We start from the raw sequence: 15,705 nt of genomic DNA, 5'->3' as shown, positions 1-15,705 counted from the left end.
TCGCCAGGCGGGGGGCCCATCAGCGCGCCGGCTCAGGAACAAGATGCTGATGCTTCAGACTGGGCCGGGCAGTGCGTCCGAGCTTCCCCACAGCCGCCGCACTTTCCTGCTGCCTTTGGGATGCGGCCTCCAGCCCCGCCTCGCCACGGGCCGTCATCTCTGAATCATCCCGCCCATTTCGACATCTTCCTTCCCCGCCTTCGGCTCTTGGCCTGGCGCAGAGCCCAGTGACAGCCGGGGCCCGGGGGACCTCATTCATTCAACACTTGCTGGGTTTACTGTGCGACCGTGGATGCGAGGCTCAGTGCCGGGCGCTGGGGCCTGAGAAGCACCGGGTCCGGCCCCAGGGCCCACTCCAGACCCGACAAGAGTCTAGAGGGCCGCCGCGGTCCCCCCCTGGCTGTGAGGCGGTTCCCGGCCCGCATGTCGCAACGGCTTCCCGGACAGGCTGCGGGTCGCGCCAGCCAGAGGATGACCGGTCCAGGCCGGCTCTGCCTCATGCCCGCGACGAGATCCCGCGGGAACACGGCTCTCCGGGGCCAGGGCCGCCCGCTCTCCAGCCACGCGTCTCAGAATTTGAGGAGCGCACTCGAGCGCTGGTCGTAACGGTGCCCGTCAGCAGTTTGACGTTGAAGGCCTGTCACCGCCCCGCCCGCGACGCGATCCCGCGCACTGGGACCGCAGCTCTGCGGGCGCCAGTGAGGGGCCCGAAGTCGGCCCCTAGAGTCCCTGGGCGCTTCGGTCTTTCTATAGCCAATCGGGGACCGACGTGGTGCGGGCCAATGGCCGCGGTCAAAGTATCAAGAGTGGTTGAGCCTATCAAAGTTCAGCCTTAAGTTTCTCCCGCCCTTCTAAAAAGTCAGAGGCGGGTTGATCGCACATGTCGGCCAATCAGTGGCCAATAAACAAGAAGCTTCCAAGATCAAAGGGGAAGGGGTGGGATTTAGGCGCTAGCAACGCCTCAGGGCGGAGGAATGACAGGCGACTTCGCTAATACTACCGACTGATATTTCTCACGTCAGGAAAGGGGTGGGTCTAACTCGGGGTCTGCACCAATGGTTGGTTGGGGGGCGTGTCCGCGGGGCCAAGCGGGAGCCGGAGGCCCCGGGCTCTCTGGGCCGCGCCTGAGGCGGACACTACGGGGCCGGGGGGCGGCGGCGGCACTGGTGGCAGCGGCGGCGGGGGTGGGCGCCGCAGCTGGCCCGGGTGGATGGAGTTGGAGGGGCGGGGTGCTGGCGGTGTGGCGGGGGGGCCGGCGGCAGGGCCCGGGCGGAGCCCCGGGGAGTCGGCGCTGCTGGACGGGTGGCTGCAGCGGGGCGTGGGCCGGGGGGCCGGCGGCGGGGAGGCCGGGGCCTGCAGGCCGCCGGTACGTCAAGATCCGGACTCCGGCCCGGACTACGAGGCGCTGCCGGCTGGAGCCACTGTCACCACGCACATGGTGGCAGGCGCCGTGGCAGGGATCCTGGAGCACTGCGTGATGTACCCCATCGACTGCGTCAAGGTGAGACCTGCACTGGGCTTCGAACCAGACCTGGGGCTGACCCGACCCCTGGGTCTTGTCCGCAGCCAGGATCCCGGCTGAGAGCCGGAGCCGACATGGGTTCCTTCCTGGCTCCTGCCACTACCACATGATTCGAACCGACACTCCATTCAAGCAAGGTCCCAGCTGGGAATTGATCCCAGTCAGGAACCAGGACCGATTTCTAACCGTCAGTGAAATCTGAATCGGGACTCAGGATCGAAAATCTGTCAGCCAAAGCCCTGGACCCCACCTGGGACTAAACAGGAATAGGGTGGGATGGGGTATCCCGAAGCTCAGGTAAGTGCTACTAACTCGATTAAGGTGAAGCCAGCTGGCGTGACCCAGACCCTGAAATGGATCTAACGGCTTGAGATGTTTTCTGGGCTAGTGCTTTTACAAACTCCTTACTGTATCTTCCTTTACTGACGGGGCAGGAACCCGAATCTGGAATCTTTCAGCTAGATAAAGGACTTACACGTTAAATCTTAACACATGAGTGATTGGAAATCATTGTGCAGTGAGAATGCAGAGTTCCAGACTGGAAGTAATATGGGAAAGATCGTATTCAGGAAAAGGTTTCAGTTTCTCTGTGAAGCAAGCATGATACCCCACCTATTTCCTGAACATGAAAATTGAGCTGGGATTAGGACTGTATGTGCAGGGAGCACATCAGCCTCCAAACAAGAGAGATGAAACTGATAGCAATTTCTTTGGCCACCTGAAGTTGACAAAAAGGGAGAAGTTGCCTAGAAAGGAAGTGTGACGGTATTAGAAAGTAGATGTAAGTATGAAGACAATGGAATGAGATCAACAAGAGGACACGATTCTTGTGAAAGTATAATTGCATTCACAACCAAGCAGGATGATTAATGTGTACAGAAGTCAGGTCCTTCTGAAGAAAGCTGGGTGAAGAAAGAAACAGATTATTGTTCTTTACAGTTCTTATTCTTGCATTAGTAAAGGTAGCAGCCACTAAAGGGGAGGACTGAATTGAGGGAGAGGTAAACTAGAGGGGACTGTTGATATGACAGAGACCGATACCTCCTTTACATGTTAAGGGTAATAGTCAAACAGTAACCTGGCAGCTTTTTGATTTATATTTTCTCGTCAAATCAGGAAAGTGTTAAGTATTCAAAAGGAGGAGAGAATCAACTTGGGAAATGCAAAGTAGATCCCTTTTACCTCCCGCTGATTCCAGTACTGTTTCATGTTTTCATTAGTAATGTGGATAAGGAAATGGGGGGAGTGCTCATTAAGCTTTGTGAATGACAGTAAACTGGCAGGAGTATTTTAGCACAAGGTAACTCCTAACAAGGGCCATATCCATTGAAAATGGGGTAAATGTACTTGACTAAAATGGACATTAGAATGTTAAATGCCCTTGTCAATTGGGAGAAATAGAAATAAACAGTAAAATCCATGAGAAGTAACGACATTGAAATGTAAAACGAGTAAGTACAAATAAAAAAGATGCATACATTATATGTATAGACTCTAGGTTGAATGACTTGTGAGTTAATAATGCCGTATATCCAAAAGTTAATATAATCTAGCTCCCTAGACTTAGACTAGGGAGTGAGTGCAGTATGAGTGGAGTGCAGGGTTTAGGATGCTGTTTTTCTGGATGAGTATTGAATGGAAAACAGATAAAAGAAAACCATGAAAATTATTTAATGGCTTGAAAAATACAGTGTAATAATTTATCTTAGAGAATATTACTGTAACTTACCAATTTAACCACTGTTCCATTATAACATAATGGGAGGTTATCTCCTTACTCCATATATTTACATAGTGCTATTGTTGCTATAAACATTTTATAAATCCCTGTTAAAAATGCTTCTAGAATATTTGGGTGCATGTCCTTAAGGGAGGCAAATCTTTGCCCTGTGATAAGATGGAATTGATTTTGCAGGAACAAAGACTATTCAGAATCAAATATGGTGAACAAAGTGGGAGGTCAAAATGGGTAATACTGCTTGGCGTCAAAATAAGGTGGGACTTGAAAGCAAGGAGACTGCTTTACTTCTGAGGCCTATAAACCCATTGAGGAAACACCTCTGAAAGAGAAGTTCCAGAAAGGTTTTGCATAACCACAGCATTGCTGGAATAAGTCAATTGTAGCTTTCCAAGGTAACTATTTTGAAGAACAGTTCTTACTCATTTACATAAGCTTTGGCATTTTGGTTTTTAAAAAATTAGTCATACAACATTGCAGTTATATCTTGAAAGCACTCCATTAAGGAAATAATGATTTGAGAAAAAAAATGCTCAGGAGTTGTCAACAATAACGAAAGCTTATTTTAGAAGGCTCATTTTGACTTGCACTTAATGCTGGGATTTAAATGACTTAGAGGGAAAAACTAGGTGAGGCCAGTATGATTTAGTGTCAGTGAGTATGTTAAATGCTTTTGTGCAGGCATGAAAGTAAAATTCAAATCCCTTCCTTCAGAAAGGGCTTCCCAGTTTGCTTGTTCCGGCAGTTATCCTTCTTCTTTTAATAAGTGGATGGTGGGGAGGAAAAGCAGCCCAGTCTTTAAGACTGGAGGCAGGTATCCATGTTGTTGGAGCCTAAAGGGCAACCATAGTGTTTGCAAATGAAAGCTGACATTGCTTCTTAGCATGCAAGCCTGTCCATCCTCAGCTACTTATCAGGGTCAAGTTGACTTTTAATATCCTTGAGAGGGACCATGAGAAGTCAGTGTAGCCTTGCTAGACCATCGTTATTCAACCAGCTATTTCCAAGGCCATAATGGAGAGGCTTGGGAGCCCAGATAAATCCCAGTTTCCTTTTCTGGGCCTCAGAGGCAAGCGCCAGACTTTATCTACGGGGACAGATTCTGCAACCCAAAACGGTCAGAACCCTTCTCAAAATCATCTGGCTAAGTACCCACCTATCATCAAGCTGCTGTTGTTGGCTCTGAAGTGGTGAAGCAAATATCCACTTATATAATAAAGAGGGGAAGAGCAGAGGGAGATAAATCTCCGGTTTCCAAATGTAAATGGTATCTGTACATATTCACCTGTGAAAGGTTAGGAAATGGAAACATTAGCTTATTTGATTTTCTTGCATCTAATAATAAGTGTTCAGTGATCTTGTGTGCCAAGCACTATCTGAAGTACCTTACATACATTTATTCATTTAATCTGTGAAGCAACTTGATGAAGTAGAAACCATTTTCATTATTTTACAGTTGAAAGGAGGCTTAGGGAACAGTTATATAAGGTCCAAGGTCACAGAGTTTAAGTGGCACAGTTGTGATTTGAACTCAGTGTATCAGACTCTCAAGCCTTCCATATAGCTTCCCAAAAGCAGATTACAAGAACCAGGCAAGGCACAGAATTTCACAGTAAAGCTTGTCCCTGAACAAATGACCTTCAGATTAATAGTGGGACATGTAAATCATTATAGCCACAGAGAAACTTTAAAAGGAAAACAAAAAATACAAAATTAACCCCAATTTATTAGTGGCTAAGGACAGTTAGTTGCCCATGTATATTTGTGAAATGACTTATACAGGAGGCAATGCTACCATGATCTGTAAATTCTTAGATATGGACAAATATATCTTAGAATCATTTTGAATACAATAAAGATCTTTATATTTCTAGCACCTTATAAATTACCAATGGCTTTTACATACCTTATCTCTTTTAATCCCCACAACAGCCCTATGAGCCAGTCATTCTTGGCCTGTTGTTATAGATGACAATTTTGAAGCTTAGAGAGGTTAAGTGACATACCCAAGATCATACAACTAGCAAAGCTGAGGCTCAGACTCAGGCTTTTTGACTCAAATGTGGCTTGTCTTTTACCAAACCACTTACCTCTCTACTGGGTTGTTTGACTTTTCTCCAAGCCAGGTCGAGGTTTTTCATATTGAGATTTTTCAGAAATTCTTACTTAGATATTTCATCTTTCTGTAAAAGGCAGATTTATTGGCCCACAAACTTGGGGAGCCATATTTATATACTTGGCATAGCTTATGCCCAGGTCCTCTCCATAAGGGTGTATTTTTATCGAGTTAGAATTGTTGAGTTAGACTTAGATGTGTGTATAGAATGTTCAAAGTAGCTTCCCACAATCTGGTTTTCTCTTGGGGCTGAGGAGTTCCAGGCCTCTGAAGCCAAACCTTTCAGAATTGGTAGCCAAATACACTGACTGCGGCAGAGCAATGCAATTTCTGAACATTCTCCCTGTACAAGATCAGCTTTGAATAAATGCATGGAAACACGATAAGCCAAGAGGCTCAATTTATCTTTGCTTATTAGTAGCTCTAGCCAGCATTTGACCCATAGTCTCTATGAACAACTCTTCTGATGGATTTTATATGCCTTGTGTGATGTGAAAGATCAGTAAACAAACCCTTTATTGGAAATACATGAGGTTTTGTGGGGGGAAGTAGGAAAGAATGTGTCAAATTGTGATAAGTGATACTGTATAGAGTATTTCTGATTGACCATCCAGTAACTAACCTTTTAAGCTTCCGGTTTTTTGTTGGTAGCAGGCAGGAGAAAATAACCAGAGGAATGTGGATTGCTTGCAGCTAACCGGGACCTGTTCATCTGGTTAGTTTCTTTCCTCCCATGATCTTGAGGAAAGGTATTACTCTTGGATTCCAATTGGCCAAGAGGAAGGTTGAAGCTTTTTTTTCTTTTTTTTTTTTGAGATGGAGTTTTGCTCTTGTTACCCTGGCTGCAGTGCAGTGGCTCAAACCAGCGAAGGCCCACTACAACCTCCACCTTGCAGGTTCAAGCGATTCTCCTGCCTCCTGAGTAGCTGGGATTATAGGTGCATACCACCATGCTCGGCTAATTTTTTTGTATTTTTAGTAGAGACGGGGTTTCACCATGTTGGCGAGGCTAGTCTCGAACTCCTGACCTCAGGTGATCCGCTTGCCTCAGCCTCTCAAAGTGCTGGGATTACAGGTGTGAGCCACTGTGCCTGGCCGAAGGTTCAAGCTTTTAATTCCAAATAGAATCTAGTGATTAGATTGATGCAGAAATTTAAACTGTACTTGGGCATCACTTGCTCCCATTGGCTCACCAGTGATTGTAGCTGATACAGTTATGTGACAAAAGATTCATTCATTCAACAGACAAATCAGAAGTGCTTATTGTGTGTCAGGCACCAGACATTGGTTTTTCTTTTTAGACATTGATTTTATATTAACTATTAGTTTCCATGTTAGTTTACCTTGAAATGGGTCAGTAGATGGGTCAGAGAAATTTTCCTGGGGAGACACACTCTTCAGAAAAGGTCTAATTTAGGGAGGTGTTTCAAATAAGATTAATTTCCCAAATTTCAACAAAACTTTGTCAAGGAACATCATACAAAGTGTCTACCCTACACTTTTATTCCAATCATTGAATCCTTTAGAGAGATTCCAAGGATTATGTTTCACTGAGACTGATTTTATTTGCTAATGCCAATTTTGGGATTCAATCAATTTAGATTAGAAATCTGGAAGGGCCCTTCAGGATTGGAGACTAGATTGGTTTCTAGCTAGACACTCCCACCTTTGCAGTTTCAGGGTAAACTTTCTTTCCCAAGAAATAAAATCATCTATTAAGAATGCTACTTCTGCCAAGACTCGGTGTAGACCCAGCCGCCATTGCCAGATAGTCTGAAAAAGTATCAAAATATTAGCCGCCCCTCAGTGTGTGGTCATGAAGCAGAGCCAGGGGCAGTCTTTAGGTATAAAGCATAAAGTATGTCATAGACAGTAAATACTTGAATTTAGAATCCATTTGTGAAGAACTGTCAGCTTGAGTGTATTAAGGCACAAAAGCAACTTCTGAAAGCTTGATATTTGTTGCTGGGGCTCTGAATGATTTTGGAGTACCAGGACACTTAGCAAATGGTGGTATTATTTTTTCAAGGAAAATAATGGTGTTCCACTCTCAAGGTCATAGATAACTAGAAAAAGAAAGGTCCAAGGCTTAAAAGAAAGATCAGCTATAGATTGGAAATAAGCTGAATGTCAGATATCCCTCTCACAGATGGGCACAGCTCCATGTAGAAGGTCTGCCCAGTGTGTTGAGGTAGGGCGAGAAGTTGGCATTGCTGACATTGCGCTTCTCCTTGCTGTAATTTCAGACCCGGATGCAGAGTCTACAGCCTGACCCAGCTGCCCGCTATCGCAATGTGTTGGAAGCCCTCTGGAGGATTATAAGAACGGAGGGCCTATGGAGGCCCATGAGGGGGCTGAACGTCACAGCAACAGGCGCAGGGCCTGCCCACGCCCTTTATTTTGCCTGCTACGAAAAGTTAAAAAAGACATTGAGTGATGTAATCCACCCTGGGGGCAATAGCCATATTGCCAATGGTATTGAGCCTTCCTGTGCTGGTTCCCCCACTTTCCCAACTCTTTGGGCTTTGCTGCTGTCAGTGCTTTCCAGTCTCAGCATGGTTTGGAGCTGAAGCTTTGGGCTGGGATAGGCCAGATTATAAGGGAGGGACTTCCAAACCTGATGTTCTCAGACAACGGGCCGCTTCAACCCTGCCTTTTCCTTTGGGGCATCTCAACAAAGGGTTACAGTATCCTCCCTTACCTACCAGCTTGACTTGTTCCTCTCATCTCCCTGGCATCAACTTCTAATGCCCTGGTAACGTGGAGACACACTGAACTACCCCAGTGTATGTTTCATAGTTGTATGGTGTCCTGCTCCTCAGGGCAGGATTGGAGGCGACCCAGCCAGCCACCCAAGGAAGATACTAATGAAGCCCCTGCTTTTCGCCTCACCTTTTCAGGATCCTAACTCACCAGAGGCAGTTTGTGTTGTTGAGAACATGACAAAGCCTCATGACAAAGTGAATGGGGGGTGGGGCCAAGGAACTGCATGAAGAAACCAGAAGGTTGTATGGAAGTAAGAGAAAGGATAGCAGCCTAGGGCTTCAGGACTGGCTGGAAACAAGTTGAGTGTGGAGAGGGTGAGGGGTAGAGTAGTTCAGGACCTGAACGAAAGATCTTTATAGACAAATGTTAGGATCTGCAAATGGGTTCTGCAGCAGGACAGAGGTGGGATTCTGTGGTGAGATTCTATGAGATCTGACCACCTGGCCCCCGTATCTCCCTCCACTGGTGGCAGGTGATGTGCTGGCATCCCTAGGCAGCAGTGTATCTACTTCCTGTCTGGGGCGCTGCATTTATTCTCAGAACGATATTGATAAGACCTGAGCTGGCCTTCCTATCATGGATGTGGAATGCATTGGTGACCTTACAAAGTTGGTGGGAACAGATACTTCCCTTCTTAAACAGGAGTTTAGGAGCAGTGGGTCCCCATCTTTTGGACTACCTCCTAACGTTACCTTGTGGTGTACCACAGCCACTCCCCTTCAGTGGGAGACTTCAATGAGTTGGTCACGCTCTCTTGGCCTTACATGTGGCAGTTGTTTTCTTGTTTGCAGGTGCGGCCGGGTGTGTGGCAACATTACTTCATGATGCAGCCATGAACCCTGCAGAAGGTAATGATTCCTCAACCTATCACTCTGGGCAGCTGCACCTGTGTTTCTTTCCAGTTTGCAGAAGAAAGAGCACATCAGTTTTGGTGGGAAATTCTCTTACCTTGTTTTACCACTAGAGGGTGCTCCCTCCATGTTTTTGGTAGTTAGGAGGCACCCTCTTGGACAGGAAGCAGATTCACTGGGATTTCACTAATCCTTGAGGCTTCCCTAGAAAAAGATATGGCTCCATGTGGCCTGTTTCGGGGCTTTCCTGGGAGTCTCCTTTGTAGTAGATTTGATCTGTCCTGAAAGTTTAGCAGGTTCATTTTTCTTCAAAGAGGTGAAGATGGATTTTTTTTTTTTTTTTTTTTTTTTTTTTTTTTTTTTTTTGGCCCTCTTATGATTTGCAGGAATTGACACTTAAATATATCGCCTTTCTTATCAGAATGAAGCTAGTTGGGATAGGAATGAAAGGTTAAATTGTAGAACTCAGTCCCTGCATTTCTACTGGGGTCTTGGCTTTTCAGTTGGAGGAAAATTCTCCAAAAACATTCTCCACATGAGGATGAACAAATACGAGGGGATAGCATCGTTGCCACGTTCATTTTCTGTCTGGGCAAGGCCATGGGGTGGACAGAGCCAAAGCTAAGCTGAAGCTCCACAGAGCTCACACCATGTTATCTACTTGAGGGAGTGGGAGGTGTTTGAAAACTAAAGCCAACTCTTTTTGGCTAAGAATCTTTTCTTTGGTAGCACTTCTCTCTCCTCCCCTCTAGGAGGATCACCATCTCACATTTTAAAAGTTAGGTGCTCTTTGTACCTGAGGATTGGGATTGTTAGGGGCCTGTGTTCATGACAATGTTCGCTGTCATGGAGTCATTTCTTGTTGGGAGTTGTAAGAGGGTAAGATTAGAGATAGGTACTTAGTTCAAGAAGACTCTCTGGAGCTCCCAAACCATACATATGTCCTGTGTGTGAATTTGCTGGCTTTACAGAAGTCCTGATGGAAGTGGGTTTATTGTTTTTTGACTTGTTACCAACCCGCTGCCTACTCCCTCCCCTCAAAAAAGGGAAGCTGACTTCTCAGGTTAGCCAGCAGCTCACTCATACTTTTTTCTCTCTCTATTCCATTGGCTGATCTGCTGACTTGGGACTCTGAATCTGGATACTCTCCATCACTGGTTGACCGCTGTCACCATTTCCTTCCTTGATGATGGCACTACTAGTGGTCAAGCAGAGGATGCAGATGTACAACTCACCATACCACCGGGTGACAGACTGTGTACGGGCAGTGTGGCAAAATGAAGGGGCCGGGGCCTTCTACCGCAGCTACACCACCCAGCTGACCATGAACGTTCCCTTCCAAGCCATTCACTTCATGACCTATGAATTCCTGCAGGAGCACTTTAACCCCCAGAGACGGTACAACCCAAGCTCCCACGTCCTCTCTGGAGCTTGCGCAGGAGCTGTAGCTGCCGCAGCCACAACCCCACTGGACGTTTGCAAAACACTGCTCAACACCCAGGAGTCCTTGGCTTTGAACTCACACATTACAGGACATATCACAGGCATGGCTAGTGCCTTCAGGACGGTATATCAAGTAGGTGGGGTGACCGCCTACTTCCGAGGGGTGCAAGCTAGAGTAATTTACCAGATCCCCTCCACAGCCATAGCGTGGTCTGTGTATGAGTTCTTCAAATACCTAATCACTAAACGGCAAGAAGAGTGGAGGGCCGGCAAGTGAAGTAGCACTGAACGAAGCCAGGGGTTCAGATGACACTGCTGCATCCTGCTCACATTCTCTGTCTCCTGGAATGCTCCCGCCTCAAGTGGAGTTAGAAGGAAGGTAGAGGGGCTGTCCCCCAGGATTTTGGTGTTTCGACTAACACCAGTTCCTGCCAACCTCTGTTGCCACCACCTTTCCTTCCAGGCCCTAAGCACGTGCAGCAAAGCACACCACAGCACCTTTGATAACCTCTCTCCATCCTGGGCCTGACGACCTGCTCTAGACTGTTATAGAGGGATAAGCAGCTCATTCCCCTGGTTCCTAATAAAAAGCCTTTAAATTAAATGGTTAATGGTTTCATTGGGTTTGTCTTGCTAAAGGGGAAGTGAAATGCTGTTAATTGTTCTTGACTTTCCTTTAAGCATAAATCAAGGGACCCAAAGGAAAGGTTTATTGAGTATGTCTGTAGTTTTTGTTTTCTGCTGATTTTCATGACAATTTAAGACATTAGTAGTAGGCCCCAAGCAATCTCTCTGATGGCTAGAACAACAAGCCCTTGACAGACTCCAACCAACCAGATGCTCCGGATGTCCACTATCTTCCCTAGGGCGGTAGTGCAGCGCAGAAGAGGCAGGTCTCTGCTCTAATTCGCAGCTCTCCCTGCAGCAGTGCTTTACATGTGGCACTTGGTTTCCATTTTAGTTGTGAAACTCAAATTATTCAGTGAGGCTGCAAGTCCTGAAGATTACATGGTAAATAATACATTTCATTGTATTTTAAGGCTTTCACAGAGTACTTGAGCATGTGAGATCTCATTCGAACCTCAAAAATCTCTGAAGTAGGCAGTGCAGGTGTCATTTCTATTTCACAAGCAAGAAAGCTCAGAGGCTATGACTGGTCCAAAGCCTCATAGTCAGTGCAGAACTGGGACCCCAGCCCAAGTCTTTTGACCTCACAAGTGAATCTAAGCATGGCTTCCTACAGATGGGAAATGAGTGGAGGGCATCTCACATCTACTGCCATCTACTGAGGAAGCTCCCTGATGACCAGCTGGTCTCTGCTTGGAGACTTTTCAGAGATGGGGCTTTCCCTGTGCTTGGTAGGTCAGTGTGTTCTTTTTTTTTTTAGTATCACTAGTTATTAGCAAGTTCTTCAGTACATAGAAATGTACCCCTCTGAGTCTTCCACCTATTCTTGTTAGCTCATCTGTCATTCATTCATTAACTATTGAGTGTCTCTGTGCCAAGCACTGGTGTTGGAAATACAATGATAGATAAAACAATCCCAGCCCTCAAGGAGCTTATTGTCTGGAGGGGAAGATACATGGAAACAGGCAATCACAAGATAAAATGACAGGAGAGAAGATAGAATACTCAGAAGACAGAAGGATACCCAGCATAGCCTTGGGTGACCAGGGTAGACTTTTGGAGGAAGTGACATCTGAGGTAACACCTGGAAGGCAAATGAGCTAACTTGGTGAACAGGGGAGGGGTTATGTTCTAGGCAAAGACCTAGAGGTAAGAAAATTAAAAAGTATTTGGGATTCAGTGTGCAAGTGGTTTGGTAGGACTGAAACAGTCTGGGCAAGACATGCAGCCTGAGAGCCAAACCGAGACTGGGTCTTCAAAGCAATGCTGCGGAATTTAGGTTTATCCTGAAGGCCATACAAAAGCATTATGGAGTTTTAAGCAGAGGTGTGGTGTGATCAGATTTACAATTTAAACAGATCACTTAGGCTCTCTGGAGAAAGGATTAGAGGAGCAAGACTGGACAGGCAGGCCGACTGGTTAGGAGGCTGCTGCGGTAATCCAGGCAAGTGCATGGTGGTCTGAAGCAGGACTGTGGCATGGAGCCGGGAGCCATGTTAGGATTGTAGTAGCAATAGGATTCGGTCACAAAGTAGATCTTGTCCTCCTCCCACCTGACAGCCCTTCAATATCTATGGAGAATCATGTCTGAATGCACTTGAAAAAAACTGTCAAGAAACCAGCAGGGTCTCCTGTTCTAAGCTTTATTTAAGTAGGCTATCCTGCCCCTCTGATTTAGCATGGAGAGGAGAGATGTTAATAGTGCTAAGCAGTGGTTTCTGAGTAAAAAGAGTGTGATGATATCATTGTAGAGGTCATTTCAGAGGGTTTGCTAGTAAAAATGTAATTGAGTAGCTGCCTCCCAGTATGGACTGAGCAAGAGAGCAAAGGGATGGCTGTCAGGACCTAGTCCCTGCAGTCAGCTTTACAGAGCTGTCTGGCATGGTATCTGGCACACAGTAGACACGATGGCAATAAGGCTCATTTTTCAAGAATAGAACGCGGGGTAATTTCTTAAAGATTGGTAGCCGCTAGAGACCACCTCTGCTCTAATGCTGTTCACAAATAATGAGAAAAGAATACAAAAGTGATCTTCTAGCCTCTGATTGTGCTGTAGCTACTGGAGGACATTTAATCTGGAATCTGGACAGGACATTAGGTTCTGCAGGTCTCTTGGCCCAGTCACTAAAGGTCAAAGAGGAGATAGAGGCAGAATAATGTGACAGGTTGAACATTAGCAATGCCAGTGACTGGATACCTGGGTCATTTCCAAGGGGCTCAGCAGGTCCAGGAGAACTGTGGGTGTTTGGGGGCATCCCCAGGTCCAGAGCCTCTGTGGAATGCCAGATAATTTATGTGACACCTGGAGAATCCAGTACCCAGCCATCATAAGTGGCCAATTCCTGCACAGTGCTATGTGTCAGGGAAAATGAGAAAATAAGTCACAATTTGGCCAGAGGAAAATGTTCTTCACTGGACAGCTGAGACCAACATGAGTGAAACAAACTTGTAATAACACAAGACAGTATATAGACATGTACTGGATTATACAGAAATTAACAATGAAATTTAGAGACAGGAAAGATAAGTGTAGGTCAGAGTAAACAGAGAAGAAGGTGGCTTTGATGAACAGAATTAAAAAATACTTTTGTAAAAGCCAATAAAAGTTGAATCATGCTAATTTTATAAAATTTAAGAAGCATTAAAGAAAATACTTCGAATTCCATTACCCAGAGAACTTGACCTTCTAACAGAGCTTTGCAGCAATGATACGGACAGCCTTGCACAGCAGCAAGCTCTCAAATACAGGAGCTGGGGCTGGTCAGTCCTGCCAGGGATTCTATACAGTGAAGTCAAGCTCCCGGAGGGATGCAAAGCAAGATGACCTCTAAGAAGCCTCCTAGCCCTAGATGTTCTCAGGGACAATCTCAGCCCCACTATCCTCTAACCTGTATCCTGGTCGTCAGGCCATATCTCTTCAGTGCCTGTCAGGAGGTGGTGCCAGGCTGTCTCAGCGCTCTGAACTTTCTCTCTCCACCAATCTATCTACTCTCATTTTGATCATTCAGAGTCTACCTACCCATAGCAATGTTTCTGATAATAAATTATTATAAAGGTGCCAAGGGGGCCGGGCATGGTGGCTCAAGCCTGTAATCCCAGCACTTTGGGAGGCTGAGGCAGGCAGATCACTTAAGCCCAGGAGTTCGAGACCAGTCTGGCCAACATAGTGAAACCCCATCTCTACTAAATATACAAAAATTAGCTGAGGGTGGTGGCATGCACCTGTAGTCCCAGCTACTCGGGAGGCTGAAGCACAGGAATCGCTCGAACCTAGGAGGCAGAGGTTGTAGTAGGCCAAGATGGTGCCACTGCACTCCAGCCTTGGTGACAGATCAAGACTCTGTCTCAAAAAATAAAAATAAAAATAAAGTGCCACAGGGGACTTACTGAATAAGATACTGATATTATCAAACATTCATACAATGAAATGTGGCATGGCCATTTACACTGAGGTGATGGAAGAAAATTAATGATGTGGAAAGATAGACACTGTATTCTGTTATGTGAAAGAAATTGGCTACAGTGAGATCTCATTCTTGAAAATTACAAAAAAAATTATACATAAAAAAACAACATATACATCAAAATACTGGATGTGCAGTATTTTGTTATTTCGTGGAACCTTAGACTGGTAAGTGGAGAACAAGTTCTGTCAGAGTCACACACAGTATTCCATACATTGCCACCACTGCCACCACCACCTCTGCCACCCACATTCACACACTAAGTAGAAAGGAAAATGTTTACACTTCGAGGCACTTAAATCTTTCTTGTAATTTCCACCTATGATAATACTTCTGCTTGCTGGGGCAGCACAAATCAGACTAATCCTTCTCTCTGACAGCCCTTCAAAAATGTTAAGACAGCTGTCATATCACCCTGGGAGGGGTCAGAGCATGGAGGTCCTGAAAGCTAGGCAGAGGAGTTTAGAGTTGACTTGGCAGCTAATGAGGAGCTCTTGTGGTTCTTGAGCAGGGAGGGACATGACTAAAGTAATATCTGAGGACAATTCAACCAGCAGCCCAGATACAGGAGAACCTGGAGCAGGGAGAGCCTGAGCGAGAGACAGGGACTCCAGCAGAGGGGCTACTGTCATCGTTTAAACAAAGATGAACCTGAGAAAAATTATTACAAGAAGATGAAAAGCACCTGATGATGGTTTAGACATTCATGTGGGAACTTACCTGTAGGTTGTCTTGTACTCATCTGACTGTGTTCTGTCTCTCTAGATTAAAACCCAGAATCATAGATTTCTGGAATCACCCTCTTTCTGCACTGCAGTACTCATAATGGATGCATGATAACTACTTGCTTCCCATGGTCAGACACCAAGACTTGTCTGGAACACGATGGTACTGGGGTTAGAAATGAGCCATTTCATTGCACAAACATAGATTGAGCAGATGGGGGCACTGGAGTAGATGCTAGGCCTATGTGATGGTCAGTTTTATGTGTCAGCATGGCAAAGCTACAGTCCTCAGTTATTTAAACACTAATTTAGGTGTTGTTGTCACCGAGGTGATGATGCAACTCAAGCAGAAATTATGGTGCCTAAACAAAGGCAGTGATGGGAAAGAGTGGAAGAGACAGTGGAGGGATATTTAGGAAGTTGATCAACTGCACTTGGCCATCAGATGTACTC

At 45.9% G+C, this 15,705-nt stretch overlaps 1 protein-coding gene across 1 annotated transcript; it reads left to right on the top strand.

The window, feature by feature from the left end:
- Positions 1 to 1,105: 1,105 nt before the first annotated feature.
- Positions 1,106 to 11,040, top strand: SLC25A28 (solute carrier family 25 member 28). Its single transcript, XM_007963813.3, has 4 exons — positions 1,106 to 1,501; positions 7,623 to 7,851; positions 8,934 to 8,990; positions 10,196 to 11,040. Exons 1-4 carry the CDS (start codon positions 1,211 to 1,213, stop codon positions 10,711 to 10,713), a joined length of 1,095 nt encoding a protein of 364 aa, XP_007962004.1. The 5' UTR covers positions 1,106 to 1,210; the 3' UTR covers positions 10,714 to 11,040.
- The last annotated feature ends 4,665 nt before the right edge of the window (positions 11,041 to 15,705 follow it).

The sequence above is a fragment of the Chlorocebus sabaeus genome, chromosome 9 (genome assembly GCF_047675955.1).
Source record: "Chlorocebus sabaeus isolate Y175 chromosome 9, mChlSab1.0.hap1, whole genome shotgun sequence".
In the NCBI taxonomy this organism is placed as follows: domain Eukaryota; kingdom Metazoa; phylum Chordata; class Mammalia; order Primates; family Cercopithecidae; genus Chlorocebus; species Chlorocebus sabaeus.
The sequence above is the reverse complement of the archived record's forward strand: the minus strand, read 5'-3'. Positions and strand labels throughout refer to the sequence as shown.

Bases quoted from the DNA above. Each gene is read 5' to 3' on its own strand.
- SLC25A28 (XM_007963813.3), top strand. From the start codon at position 1,211: ATGGAGTTGGAGGGGCGGGGTGCTGGCGGTGTGGCGGGGGGGCCGGCG. The intron at 1,502-7,622 runs GTGAGACCTGCA...CTGTAATTTCAG, and splicing joins ACCCCATCGACTGCGTCAAG to ACCCGGATGCAGAGTCTACA. The intron at 7,852-8,933 runs GTATTGAGCCTT...TCTTGTTTGCAG, and splicing joins CAATAGCCATATTGCCAATG to GTGCGGCCGGGTGTGTGGCA.